This window comes from Lethenteron reissneri, chromosome 46 (assembly GCF_015708825.2).
Source record: "Lethenteron reissneri isolate LAM-NWPU_2019-01 chromosome 46, ASM1570882v1, whole genome shotgun sequence".
Lineage (NCBI taxonomy): Eukaryota > Metazoa > Chordata > Hyperoartia > Petromyzontiformes > Petromyzontidae > Lethenteron > Lethenteron reissneri.
In genome coordinates, this window is record NC_083824.1 from 9,286,890 (window position 1) to 9,301,043 (window position 14,154).

General features: G+C 46.5%; 1 protein-coding gene across 1 annotated transcript in view; it reads left to right on the plus strand.

Moving 5' to 3' along the window:
- The window catches only part of LOC133354257 (phosphatidylinositol 4-kinase beta-like), a 52,020-nt gene that overhangs the window by 20,251 nt on the left and 17,615 nt on the right, over positions 1-14,154 (plus strand). The window contains 5 exon segments of the mRNA XM_061570958.1: positions 1,435-1,665; positions 9,019-9,057; positions 9,059-9,247; positions 11,272-11,390; positions 12,561-12,665. Of these exon segments, the coding sequence (XP_061426942.1) occupies positions 1,435-1,665; positions 9,019-9,057; positions 9,059-9,247; positions 11,272-11,390; positions 12,561-12,665 (683 nt within the window).

Genomic DNA, 14,154 nt, shown 5'->3' on the forward strand with positions numbered 1-14,154 from the left:
GGTACCAGACACTCCTCTGGATGTGAAGTGTGCTATATAAAAACACATTAATTGATTGTTCAGTGAATGTTTGCATCCTGTCGATGTTGTGACCAAGAGCAGCTGACGGGCAGCCTCGTCCGTAACCCAAGATCGTTCACCGTGTATACCCTTGTGGAGTGAATCGACGAATCGTTGCAGTTTCAGGGTCGTGTTTAGATTAGAGAATGGATTCTTTTTTGGTCTCGCTTTTTTTTTGTACTCATGTTTTTAACGTAGCGGTCTCTAGTGGCTTGAAGAGCCGACCCGTCACAAACACCACGTTATATTGTACAGCCCTTTGTCAATCCGCTGTAGTAATGAAGGCCTTCCCGCTGAACCCGATTTTGATTCCCGGCCACACCGAACGACAGTGAGGCCGCGCTGGCCAGCGTGGTGAAGTCAGCTCGAACAACAACCAATCAAGAAACACCAATTATAAAACACAAGATTCAATGCATGTACCTTGAGCTTTAGAATCACTTGTTCAAGGAAATTGCACATGATAATTGGGGATATTAATTTCAGCTTTTTAGCGCCATCGGTAATCTGAGGCCAAATAAATAATAATCTATTGTTGATTTTCTGCGCCTAACCAAATCTTTAGCGACCGATGACGAGCCCTGCCGCTTGGTGTCTCACCTTCGAGCGCGCCTGTGTGAACGTTCGCAAGTGGCAATCGGTGGCGAGATTGTTAACCAACTCGCGTGGTATACAGGAGGTCGTGGGTTCGATCCCGACCCTGACTGCTGCTGTATATTTGGAGTTTAAATGTTTTCCCTGTAGGCACGTGGATTTTTCTCCGGGTCCTCCGGTTTCTCCCTCCACATTTAGAAACGTGCGTTTCGAGTATTTGGCTGTGATACGTTGCCACGTGATAAGCCACTTGGTTGAGCTTTTATTTGTGGCCCGGTCGCCTCCGAAAAAGAACTATATAGCTCGAATCGATAATCGAATTCGAAAACAATTATCGGGAATGCATGTCTGTATACTCTCTGGTTCTTTCGGTAAAGTCACATAGGTATAAAATAAAATAAATCACGACTTTTCGGGCGCAACACAAGCGTCCATCATCAGGTCATGCTTTCCCACCTGATGATGGACGCTTGTGTTGCGCCCGAAACGTCGTGATTTGTTTTATTTTATACCCACGTGACTTTACCGAAAGAACCAAAGAGTATGGATTCCTGCAGTCATGAAAGTTTCAAATCAAGCGTGTATGTATGTTGAATTTCTTTGGCACCGTACGAAGCCAACTGTGATAACCGTAACCAACCGTGGTAATCGATAACCGATTGACGCTCTCGTAATCGTAACACCCATCCACGACGAGCGCGACGTGATCCCAACGTGACTTTTTTTTTTTAACCGTCCCATCCTCTCTTCGCGTCCTGTCCGATGTCCGTCGCGTCACAGCAAACGGCACGCCTGGCTCCGGAGCGGGAGTTCATCCAGACCCTGATGGCCATCGGCAAGCGCCTAGTGTCACTGCCCACCAAGGAGCAGAAGACGCAGCGGCTGATAGCCGAGCTGTCGCTGCTCAACTTGACGCTGCCGGCGCGAGTGTGGCTCGCGACGGCGTCCTTCCCGCACCACATTGTGCGCATCCCGCACACGCAGACCATCGTGCTCAACTCCAAGGACAAGGTATGTCCCCCCGCCCTCCTCTTCCCCTCCCTTTCGCTCTCATCTGGTTCATTACCCCAGGGTTCTTTGACAGTATTTTAGACGTCTGCAGTAAAATTAATGTGCGCCGACGTCATGTGTCATCTTCATCTTATGATGCCACATGGCATCGTGGTGTCACCACGGTGTCTTGCCTGTACGTGCGACCACTAATTGTTATTTCTCGTCTCCAGCTCCTTGATCTCTTGTCTCTTCTCACTATAATCTCACCGATATTTAGCTCTTGTCAAAAGCACCATCATCTCTGTTTTGTATCTCCCTCTCGTCTCCAGCTGTCTCGTATGCGTCTCTTATGTATCACTCTTCATCTCGCTGATCCCTATCTCTACGTGGTCCATTCCTCTTGGTCGATTATAGCTTGGTGGGGCACTTCAATAGCATTTGCTGGCTACATGCGGCCCATCAGACTCGAGTTGAAGAACGCCGTCTTATGCTGCTGCTGCTGCTGAATAGCGTGCGGATAAATTGTCACGACTGACGCAGTGTGTCAAATCCATCAGGAGAGGGGACACATTTGTCCACGTCTAGGTAGCGTTGGTGGCCGAGTGCACAATGATGTTACATAATTTTTTGGGGGGTTTTAGTTTGTCGTTTTTTCCCTGCACGTCCTATTAGCACGGTTGGATATGTATGGTGCAAAAGAAGTTCAGCATACGTGCATTCATCTTAAATAGTATTTAATTAGCACGGAACTAGTTACCGTTGCCCCTTGGAGAGATTTTAACGAATTGTTATCGTTTGGGGTTGCAGTTTGATTTGAAATGTCGATTCCTTTTGAGTCGTCGTAATTTTCACCACCTCCTTGGTTTTCAGGGCTCGTTTTTTTCCGTCTCATTTGCACAACATTGCTCTCCCCGTTAGCCTGACGTTTAATGTGAGCGCTGTCAAACGATTTGCGTACACCTGAAAACATTGATTCCACACGCAATGGGATGCATGTATCGTGAACCTTTAGGAATCGGTTAATGAATCTGTGTTGTAACGCTTTGTCATGAACTCCCACCTAATTCCAGGCTCGGTTGCATGAGTCAGCCTGTGCATCTGTGTGTGCGCTGGCTGTTTGCAATATGTGTGCGCGTGTGTGTGAATGGGTGTGGTCCCGCTCAGTGTTTTGTGGGATACATTTTACTTTTTAGTGCTGTTGCATGTGTGTCTCGCCTGCAGTGAAAGCTAAGGTGGAATATTGTGTTCGTTAATAGTTAATGGGGCAAGATTTGTCGCTTGATCACTTGAGTTGGTAATTTGTGTTTTTTGGTTGGGATCGCACACCTTAGCGCTATGCAGTAGTCCTCCCGATTGAATTTAAAAAACTGTTTCGGTGGCGGTGTATGAAGTTGTTTAATGAGAGAAGTCAAATTATGAAAAAAGTTAGAGACCATCAAGAACAATGCGTGAGCGAGTGGACACGAATGAAACCCGTCGCTAGAAGGGGATCATGGCCGTGGTCAAGACTAACGTCGGGGCGGCAGCCAGAGTAGGGAAAGAACGTTCATCGATGAGATGGAGCGATGAAATCGGCTCGTGTGCAGGCGCTCGATCAGGGGTAGGCAACCGAAATAACAAGAAGAGCCATTTTTGTCGGATTCCGTAACCAAACCCTAAATATTTAAATGCTAAATGGTGACTATGAGACGGTGGTGGTCCGTAATTAATAACGTCACGAAGCAGTCCGTTATGGAGCCGCATATTGCCGTACCCCTAGTGCTAGATGGATTGTTGCATCCGCCGGACTGCGAGAGATGGCAACGGCTTGTAGAAATAGGAAGGCCTTCGTCCAGCAGTGGATTGATCACGGCTGATGATGATGATGATGAAGGACGAGCAAAGAGTTGCAACGCTTGTGCTGGCTCCGGCGGAATCAAATCTGGCTCTTGTACTCGCTCAGAGTCGAGGGAGCCGTGAGCTGCCACGTGTGCCTGCAGGCCCCGGTGACTGTACCTTCACTTGAGTCACGGTCCATTGCAACACAGCCCAAGAGACAAAGGTGTAGACCAACAGAGGCAGGCCAGACAAATGTTTGCTTGTGACATTAGATAACGCGGTTGTGTGGGCCCCTGCATGCGTGGCTTTTACTTTTCCTGGTAGCAACTGAAGTTGCCTGCGTACGGGTCTAGCCGCCCTGTGTGTGCGTCACGAGACACGGCAAGGATTTTCTGGGCGAATAAATGGCTCCGTCATCACGGCCGTTGTTATCGACCGCACCGTGCGGTGCGCAGATTGGTTTTTGGGCAATTTGACTCGTGTGTCGGTGTACGAGGAGGTGCTGTACCCTGTGAATAATCAAAACATTTCCTGCTTCTGCGACGTCGCTTCTCTGCGTGGAGTTTGATGAGTGGCTCGCCACGTTGCGATAATCCCATCGGTACTGCATGGGTGAACAAGGAAATAAGTACGTAATAAGCACATTCTAACCAACGACAGCAACCCCCCCCCCCGCCCCCTTTCACCTGCAAATGGGGATAACCCATTGCGAGTGGTTGTGAAATATTATAGCCGTAAAATATTGCCTTTCCCCCAGAATTAGTGTACAGTGTGATGCTCGCTCACACGCGCGCGCGCGCACACAAAGACTGTCTTCGTAGCCATGCAGACTGCTGGGGCAAGTGCGGTTAGCGTGCAGCTATGGAGGCGCACGAAGGAGTAGTGGTAGCCCAATTCCACGACCGGCCGCCTTTGTCTCCCCCATTGCTGATGTTTACACACCGCATCGTGTGCTCGTGCTAAGGCTTGATCAACCTAAGGGAGGCCCTGGGCCGGGTTGCGATGTCACTGACATGGCCGGGCAGCGGTGCGTTGGCCGCTTGTTGCAGAGGTGCACGGTTCGGATCCAGTGGCTGCCCTGATTAATACTGTGGGTGTATAATCCGTAATAAATACATGTGCCGTCTGATTTACAATGAATTTTAAGATTCCATGATGTCATTTGCATTGTGTGTCGATGTCACGGTCTAGATTTGCCAAAATGTAAAAAAATTACTCACAATTACTCGATTGGAATATGCATCACAATCATCGGCCCCTTTTGTGACAAATTGGTGGGACCCGCCTGAAAAAGTGTCATGAGACTCAGTCAGGCTTTCCTGGTTAAACTAAAGTTTTAATAACAATGTTAGCCTTTGCTCGGGAATCGAACTCTGATTTACCAGGTTTGTAATGCAGTGCACTGCCCACTACGCCACCACTTCACACAATCACGGGTACACATACACATCACATACGCTCTTGATGTATCATCATCATCACGTGTTTGTTCTCATTGAAGCAATTCATAGAGTTTGAGCGAGCGAGCCCACTGAGCGGACGAACGAGCGAGCGGATGAACGAGTGAGTGGTCGAACGAGTGAGTGGTCGGACGAACGAGCGTGTGAGCGAGCGAACCCACTGAGCGCACGAACGAGCGAGCGGACGAACGAGCGAGCGCGGTTACGCTGTTTTAAAACCTGTCGTGCTTGCGGGCTAGGAAGCGGCCTTGGCTCGTGAACTGAAGGCACGGCGTCCTCCCTCCCCCACTGGTGACGTAGCCGACCGCGCTGCTCGCGCTCATTTACACCGCAGGCGCCGCAGCTGCGGCGCTCTCGTCTCCGCCGTGTGCGTGCAAATTGGCAGTGACGCAGGAACTCCGAGCGTGGGTGTGCACGTTCTTTTTTTTTGTGGCGGAGTGCATAGTTGCGCAAAAATGTACCGCTGCAAGGTGCCAATTGTTGTTTTTGCGAATGTCATTGGAGTTTTTCCGAATTGTCCAGTGGCTGACGCTTGGTTATCTAGAAAGGGAATAAAAAATAAAAGCAGATATGGTGTCGTTGGTGTAATGTGGATCGTCATCTGGCCTGTAACAATGCTTCGGTTCACATTGATTGTTCTGCTAATGGGGCATACATTGGATCTTACATGCATGGATAAATTACAATGTATGCAAATCGCACACACATAATAACACCGTTGGCATCAAATGAGATGATAATAATGAGACAAATGAAATCATTCTGGATTTAATAGAATCGCTAACAGGGTGAATTGTCCCCTCGGTAAGTGTCACATTGCACTTCATACCAGGTGTGGCCTCACGTGAACTCATCACATGACAAGTATGTACAAATTATTGCATTATAGCAAGGGCGGGCAGTGTAACTTCTTGCTATGTTGCAAGCTGTTATAGTTTCCAATGGTCATTGTGTTTATTTATTCATCGCACTGGCTGCAAACACGATTGAACCAACAAAAGCAATAACAGACGCAAAAGGTGGATTTCTGTCACGTGACATCACTGTGCTGTACGTACAATTTATATAAATCCCCCTTCGTGCGTATTTATGCTCCTTAGCGCTGCGAAGTGTTTTTGAGTTGTGCCGTATGTTGTTGTTTTGGCACGATGTCCAACGTTTCATTTCACTTGCCGGGTTCCTGCAGAAGCCCCCAGTACGTGGAGCGGAACGTCGGGACATCTTATCGAACAATGTTGAACTTCTTTTGCACCATACTGTAGCCAACCGTGCTAATCGGAGGTGCGGGGTAGGACAACAAACTAAACACAAAGTAGTTGTAAAGAAAGCAGTTTTCAATCGAGATTTAAAAAATCATAGCTCTCAGTGGCTTCCGAATATTGTCAGGTAGAGTGTTCCAGACGGCCGCAGAAGTGCATCTGAAAGTGTCGCTTGATGCGGTCACCATCTTTGTTCGTGCTCTGCACCCACATTTCTATAACTGATGAGTTTCTCGTGGCTTGCACACAGTGTTGGAATAATTTTACGGTGAAACTGCTCGCAGATTGAAGCTGTGTAAGTAGATTCACCGAGTCCTTGTGCGGCCTGCATCAGTGCTGTGAGTACGTAAGCATCTCAGCTGGGGTTTTGCCACCGCCTGTTGGTAGAAATGAAACGGCACAACAGGGCATGGCAAGCTTCCTGCTTTGTTTCTTACACAGCAGCAGCTGTTTGTTTTGACCGACGGAGCCAATCCCGGTGGCTCGTGCGGTTGAAGGATTTCAGGAGAGCGCGGGTCCTTCTTTGACTTGTTTTGTCCAACGGGTCAAGGGTCAAACCGACTTGGCCATCAGTTCCTTTAATCTGTCCGTGGCGCTCGCAAAGCAGGAACAATGCCCTTTTGAGAGGATCGCGTGAGGGAGCCCTTAGGCCATTCATTGCCGCAACCGCGAGCACTGAGGAACCCTGATATAACCGCTGGCTTGTGTAATTCCTATTTCTGTTCTGGTTTTAAATTTGTATCTGTCGTTGGCAGTGACCGTATCGATGCAACGCACAATAATTTTCATCGCGGTTCTGGAGAAAATCTTTTAACAAAATAAAGAAGCAGCTGAGAAAAACATCCTTCCCGAGAAAGCCGTGTGGCGGATGGGATTTGTAATGAAAAAGAAATACTTAATTTTTTATGTGGAGGGACGGTTATGAGAAGGGGGTGGGATTGTCTGCTTATTTATTTAGTAAAGATGCACTGTTTAGGTGAGTGGTGACAATTAACCATCTCCGTAATTCATTTCACAACAGATCATTACAAATATATACGTTAATGATTTCTTTGTCGTAAGCATTAATGTGGAATTTGTTGTGGTCTGAATCCATCGTGGTGCGTGTGTATCTATTTATGTTGAACTTATTTCGCACCCTAATCTGAGGTGCAGGAAAATGTGTACACACATTTAGGAATTACAATCAAAGCATCAGAATCTTGATTAGGAATATATTCTCTGAGACTGCACTTATCCCAAGTGTAAGGATTAATTTTAATCAATTATACAGTACATTGAATTAGTATATCCCCAGCAAGTGAACATTTTCCCCCTCACCCCAGCATTTCAACACAGGTTTGTGATTAAATGCAACGCTTAATTACTTTTCGTTTCACATTCACCATCTTATTATATTTATTTTTTTGTCTCATTTGTATAGTTTTGTACGCTCCATTGGTCTGAATGTAACAGCAGTAGATCGTTGCATATGATCTGCATGAATAAATGATTTTCACACACAATTCTGTGCGTGTAAACGTGAGCGTAAATGTCATTAAATGGTTACTTGACAGAAGATATCTGAGAAAATGTACACTGCGAAGATAGAGCAGTGACATTGGTTCATAGGTGGTTGTTCGGTGGATTATCGAATCGCAGGACCAATGAGAGATGGTTGTTAAAGATCCTGTGATGTTGTTATTCAAAGAAAAGCCCATTCTGTGCCAACGTCATAGTCCAAATTTGAAATGTACCCAATTGGAATTGCACGACATCGTCCCCTTAGCACTTGAATGTTTTTAGCTCCGACGTGTTTCAGGTTACACTGCATGCCGTTTGGCATGACGTACGATGATTTGCTCCATGTGCTGGGAGCTTCTCCCAGCGTGTGGAACGAAACGTTGGACATCGGAGAGCTGTACGGCACAACTACGAAAACCTGCACGAGTATTTTTTTTCCATCATACCTGATGACGATATAGGAGTGGACAATTTGATGAGAGCGATTCATAATTACATTTTTTTGAAAGATTGTCGTGGAGGTATGATGGCAGTTGTCAACAATAACCCTCCTTCACCCGGTGGGCCGGAGCCAATCAAATCAAGTTGTCGCGTGGGAAAATGTGCCAATTGGTGAGGTTTTTATCAGCAAAACCGGAATGTTGAAAAACGAGCTGAGCTTTTGTTAAACGCCTGAAAACGCTGGGTGTGATCTCCAGTGAAAACTTCGTGTAAACATTGCCAAATTTGTTGTTTGGGATTTTCAACATTCCTCCGGCTTTGTGCGATAAACCAAATCAATTTGCATATTTTCCCGTTACGCGACAACTTGATTTGATCGGCTCTTTCAGGTGGTGGAGGGTTACAGTCAAAAGTTTGCCTACATACATACACGATCTAGCCCAAAAGAAACCGATTGTGAATCAACCTATTAGTCATGGGTGCCACGGTGGCAAGATGTTCACTACCTCGCCTGGTATACAGGAGTGCGTGTGTTCGATCTCGACCCTGATGCCAGTCGTATATTTGGAGTTTGTGTATCTTTCTCCCCATGGTCACGTGGCTTTTTATCCAAGTCCTCCGGTTTTTACCTCCACATTTAGAAACGTGCATTTCGAATATTTTGCTGCAAAACATTTACACGTGATAAGCCACTTGGTTGAGCTATCATTTGTCGCCAGGTCGATTCTGAAAAAGAACGTTATAGCTCAGTGGGCCTTACCTGGTAAATAAAAATAGTTTAGTTTAGAAAGCTTCTGTAAAAAAAAACAATTAAACACATCGATCGCAATTCCCCCGTCGCAATGAACGGAATCCCCGCGCCCCTGTTAACGGCACGCGCGGTTCCGCAGGCCCCCTACCTCATCTACGTGGAGGTGTTGGTGTGCGACTGACCTCGAACGGTCGGTGGTGCCGGCGCGAATCCCGGAGGCGCGGATCCGCACGGCGCGCTCGGAGGAGTGCCTGCAGGATGAGAGCAGCCCGGCTGCGGCGAGCGAGCCACGCCTCTGCCCACTCACCACGCTGGACCCCGACGAAGAGGCCTGGTCGCAGGACGACATCGCCGACCTGCAAGTGGAGGTGAGTGGCCTGGAAGTAGCTCGCCGGTGGCGCAGTGGCGTCATCTGGCAGGGGCCGATTTTAACCCGATTCTCAAGTTTTCGCTCGTTTGGTCGATTTTGGGTGGAGCGGTGGAGCAGTGGTTTGCGTCACCGTGATTTTAAACCCGGCGGCAATCCCCCGTTTGAGTCTCGTCCGCGGGTGATGTCAGTGCTGGGTGATATCTGAACTGTTTCTCGGCCTCCCTCTCCCAGCTTCACTGACCTTTCATTTTCAGTAAAAATTTTTCATTTATTTGGTATAGCCCTGTGAGCCATTCGGCTCTTGAATCGGGTGCAACCGCAACAAACAAAAACCAAAAAACAAAAACATGAAACAAAAACATGAACAAGAAAACATATTCAAGTGACTATGTGCAAACAGAAAATCCAGGAAAAGACAGCAAAATATTCCACAAAAAGCACCGTACACCAACGCTGTGTGCAAAAATCCCAGTGGGATGCAAGTCAAACAACAACAACAACAACAACCACAAGACAACTTAGATTAAGGCCATCAGTCTAACTCCGTACTACACCAAACAAACATGGCCAAACCAAAAAGTTTTAGAAATCACCAAAATAAAGCCATAAAAGCAATGTAACAGTAATCATAGGAACTGTGACCGAATTTTCACAATAAACGACATAAACAACATGTACCACCAAAACCCTGCAGCCATAGCTGGCTGCATGAGTCACTCCACAACAGCAGGAGCATCAGTCGGAGTATCAAAATTTTTCAATGCACCTTTTAAGATCAGCACACTAAATCAAAATACAGATCATACTGACCAGCGTGGTGAAGTATGGTCACACAACCGCCACTTCCAACGCGGGCGTGGGGAGGCCTACATCCACCAATGGATTGAAAATGACTTTTTTTGTAAAATAGGCACCAGATAAAAATGTTTAGGTCATTTCAGTGAAATGTTGACACGAATGGGATGAACACGTATGCATCCTTTTCGTTTTGCCCAATTAAACAGTTTTACGCTGTCAACACTGGTGTAAATCAATATGTAGCGGAACGTGAAATCAATGAAGAAAGACATTAAGTTGCTCAACTTGCACCAATACATTTTGATACGAAAAAAGCTTATTGGAGCTTTTGTCATTCTCAACAAACATGTATTGCTGTTCATTTACCCGTATGACAGCTATCACATTTTAGATCCAATCGGTACAAAATAGCCTATCTTGACCGTGCGCCTTGCGCTTTTATTCGAGTTTACATTGAACGTTGATTTGTCCACACAGTGAATTGCTTCTGGGTTGACTGGCAGCTGTGTGGCTTACCCAGCCCAACATTTTGGGAGGCAGAAAATCTTTTCCTACAAAAGAAACACAAAAACATATTCACAAATAACACAATAAAGAATGGCTTATGACAAAATGTAAGTTTTGCGTGCACCAATGCTGCTGAAATTATTCATTCATTCCCAAAAGGCCGTGTAGCAGATGGGATGTGTAATTTTTTTGTTACATGGAGGTAAAAATAGGGGGGGGGGGGGGAAAGGAGGCTTATTACCCTGCTTATGTAACTTGTTAAAAATCTTTGGTGAGCAACTGGCGATTTTTTAAATCCTTTATATTAAGTTCGCTTGCTTGCTTAGGAACGTGCAAATCTTTCGGTCGTTTTTGAACCCACTTCCCGTGATCCAATCGAGCTGACATTTTGCACACAGACTCGTTGTGCGTGACAATGCATTTTCGTGAAAAAAAATGTTCCAAAATTTGACACTGTTTAGGGGAAAAAAATTAAATATTTAATTACCAATTGTTTAATGCTGCCAGACAATCATCTGACCCATAGGTGGCAGCCATCTCAAGCCAGAGCACGAGAGGACTCTAGCCGCCTCGATGCCACGCATATAAAGGATTTATAGTGAAAAACTTTGTTTTTAAGGGTTAATTTTCTACTCTGCGACCGGACCGGACTGTGGTGTCCTCGGTGGCTGTGAGCACCACGTGACTGCCGTCTGTTCCCGACACACACACACACAGCCGCCGGAGACACACAAGTCCAACAACAGCAGCGACACGATTTCCCAGTTCTCTCTGGACAGCATCACCAGCCTGGACAGCAAGACGGAGCCCGTCTACATCTTGGCTGGCGATATCAGGTGCGGCGGCTGCTCTCGGCACTCGCCCATCGAATTAATATTCTTGTGATATGAATGATGAATAAATTAAATGCGATATTTTTCACCGGGAAAAATCCCTTGAGGTGGGAGTATCTTTATTTTGCACGGGTGCCCCCAGAGGTACATTGGCACATTTGTTTTTTTGCGTTATGCTTTACAGACACAGGTCTGCAGTAGTTACGCAGCAGGGGCCGACGGTGCCGCGTGTAATCCCAATTTACTATTTTACCTGGTACATTGAAACATTTGACACACAATGGCCTCTTTTCGAATGACGCCATGGAATCTTCAACATCCATTGTGAAGCAGACGGTGCCTCGTGTTTTATGGTTAACACACCCACGGCATCAACCGGGGCACCGCTATGGCGGGATGTTAACGATCTCGCCTGGTGTACAGGAGCACGTTGGTTTGCTCCCGACCCCTAATGTCTGTATATTTGGAGTTTGCACGTTCTCTCAGTGGTCGTGTGGATTTTTTTTTTCTCCAGGTCGTCCGGTTTTTTCCCTCCACATTTAGAAACATGCTTTTAGAGAACACTTCATTGAGCTATCATTTCTGGCCAGGTCACTTCTAATAAAGTGCTACATAGCTCGGTGGGCCTTACCCGGTAAAATTAAAAGAAACCTCTGCAAGAAGCCCTGCGCTAACGCTGGGCCATATCGCACCACCATGCCACTGCATGGTGGGGATCAATGGCAGAACAGCCTCTGACGTAGTTACCATCATCTTCATCAGCCATTGACTATCAACTTCTGGATGCCATCACCATCCCTCGCAGTCCAGAACCGCTGCCATCCATCTCAATCCTGCACATTTTGGCGGCGACGTGGCCCAGCTGTAAGCGCGTTTGCCACATGTTGCAGAGGTTCGCGGTTTGAATTCCGTAGGCCACCCTGGTTAACGTCGTGGGTGTATTAAACCATAATATACGCATCACGTGCTTCACAATGACATCCAAACGGAGTAGGCCACTGCGTGCCAGCGTCGTGGTCCAAATTTGAAACATTGCTCGCAAATTACCTCAATTGGGAATCGCATACCCAACCATCAACGCTTGTAGAAAAAAAAACCCTAAGAATAATAATAATGATAAAGCAATAATAACGTCGGTCCTGACCCCATCGGCTCCGTTGCATCGTTTTGAAGGCGGCGCCTTTCGGAGCAGCTCAGCGTTCCGATCACGCAGTTCCGCAAAGACCCCGAGGACCCCTCGGCTGCAGCCCTCAAGGAGCCGTGGAAGGAGAAAGTGCGGTAAGAAGAAGAAGAAGCAACAGCACAGACATTTGCCTTCCAATTTACCCACATTTTACCGTAATGCGAGAAATAAATAAATACATCAAATCGGAGATGTTTTTGGTTTAGTTTTTCCTCACTCCCATTGGCCTAAATGTAACAGCAGCATATCGGTGCACACTATTTTCATATATTGGGATAAATAAGTTGTATCCGTGCGTGCTTCAACGCATGTGTCTTGAGCTTAAGAATATGTTTCAATATGCACAACGTTGTGTCGTTTACTCTCCTGTGCCACCGTTACTTCAAAGCAGGCATCCTAATTCTGTCTACCATGGAGATGAAGCCATGAAGAAGTCGGCTCCACGCGCAATTGCGAGATGATAGATTGTTACATTGCAGGACCACAAGGGCTTGCGAGGGAAGTCTTTATCCATCAGTGGATTGATCACGGCTGATGATGGCTGTTACATTCTATGCCAGTTGCACTGTTAGGTCATGAAATTGATACATTTCCACGCGGATATCGCTCGCAGCGAGCAGTGCACCTCTGCTAGAGAGCGGTCCTGGATGATAACATCACAGACCTGTATTCTGAAACCACTTCCAACAAATTTATTTATCCACTAAGAGTGCCACTTTCATCCACCACGAGGATTTTATTTCATGTCAATGAAATCAACATTCATATTTCTCCGGGTTTAAATGAATCGCATTGAGTACAAACAATGTCATTGATTGTATGTGTGCAGTCCTTTGCTGAGACGAACTCACTGCACTTGAGAACCCAGTTTCAAAGACAATGCATATATTATTATTACTATTACAATGCTTGTTTACCCAGGCAAGCCTCGCTGAAATACAAGACCTTTCCAGGAGGGTCCTGTTCAGCTTTTTTTGGCAGTAGTGGGTGACAATGACTGTGTGCTTCCCACTAGAGTAACTCTTCGCCTTTTTGGCGTCGTTCTCTGATCTGGCGAGACAAGGCCACAAATAAGACAATGCATGTATTATCAGAGCATGTTTGTTTGCATGTTCACCACGAGTGTGTGTGGTTAATGCAGACTTGATTCCTTGTAAACGGTGTCTATTTTTGTGTTTGAACATCTTAACTCCAGAAAGGGTTGTATTGCCAGAAAGGTTAAAAGTCTTCTTATTTTTCATACTTTGATACTGGCAAAAAGGTCCCATGATACGCACCTCGGTTTCTTTGAGTCTACGGGTCTCTGTGCGAGTGCGGTTCTCCATGTCGGCCGTTGGTGACCGTGCTGAGACCATCAACTGTGTAATCTAGAGATCTCGGTTTAATCACAGGTGGCCACCCAGATCCCACCCTGAGATCTCAGCTATGTGCCGGTTCAGTGCCCTGCCTGACGCCGCAGTAATCCCTAAGCCACCCGACGTCTTAATTAAGCCTGCCTGCCCGCTCTGAATCTCTTGGCTTTGTGTTCATTCGCCTCATTGATTATCACGTATTTGTTGCGGGGGGGAGTGGATTCTTTTATAT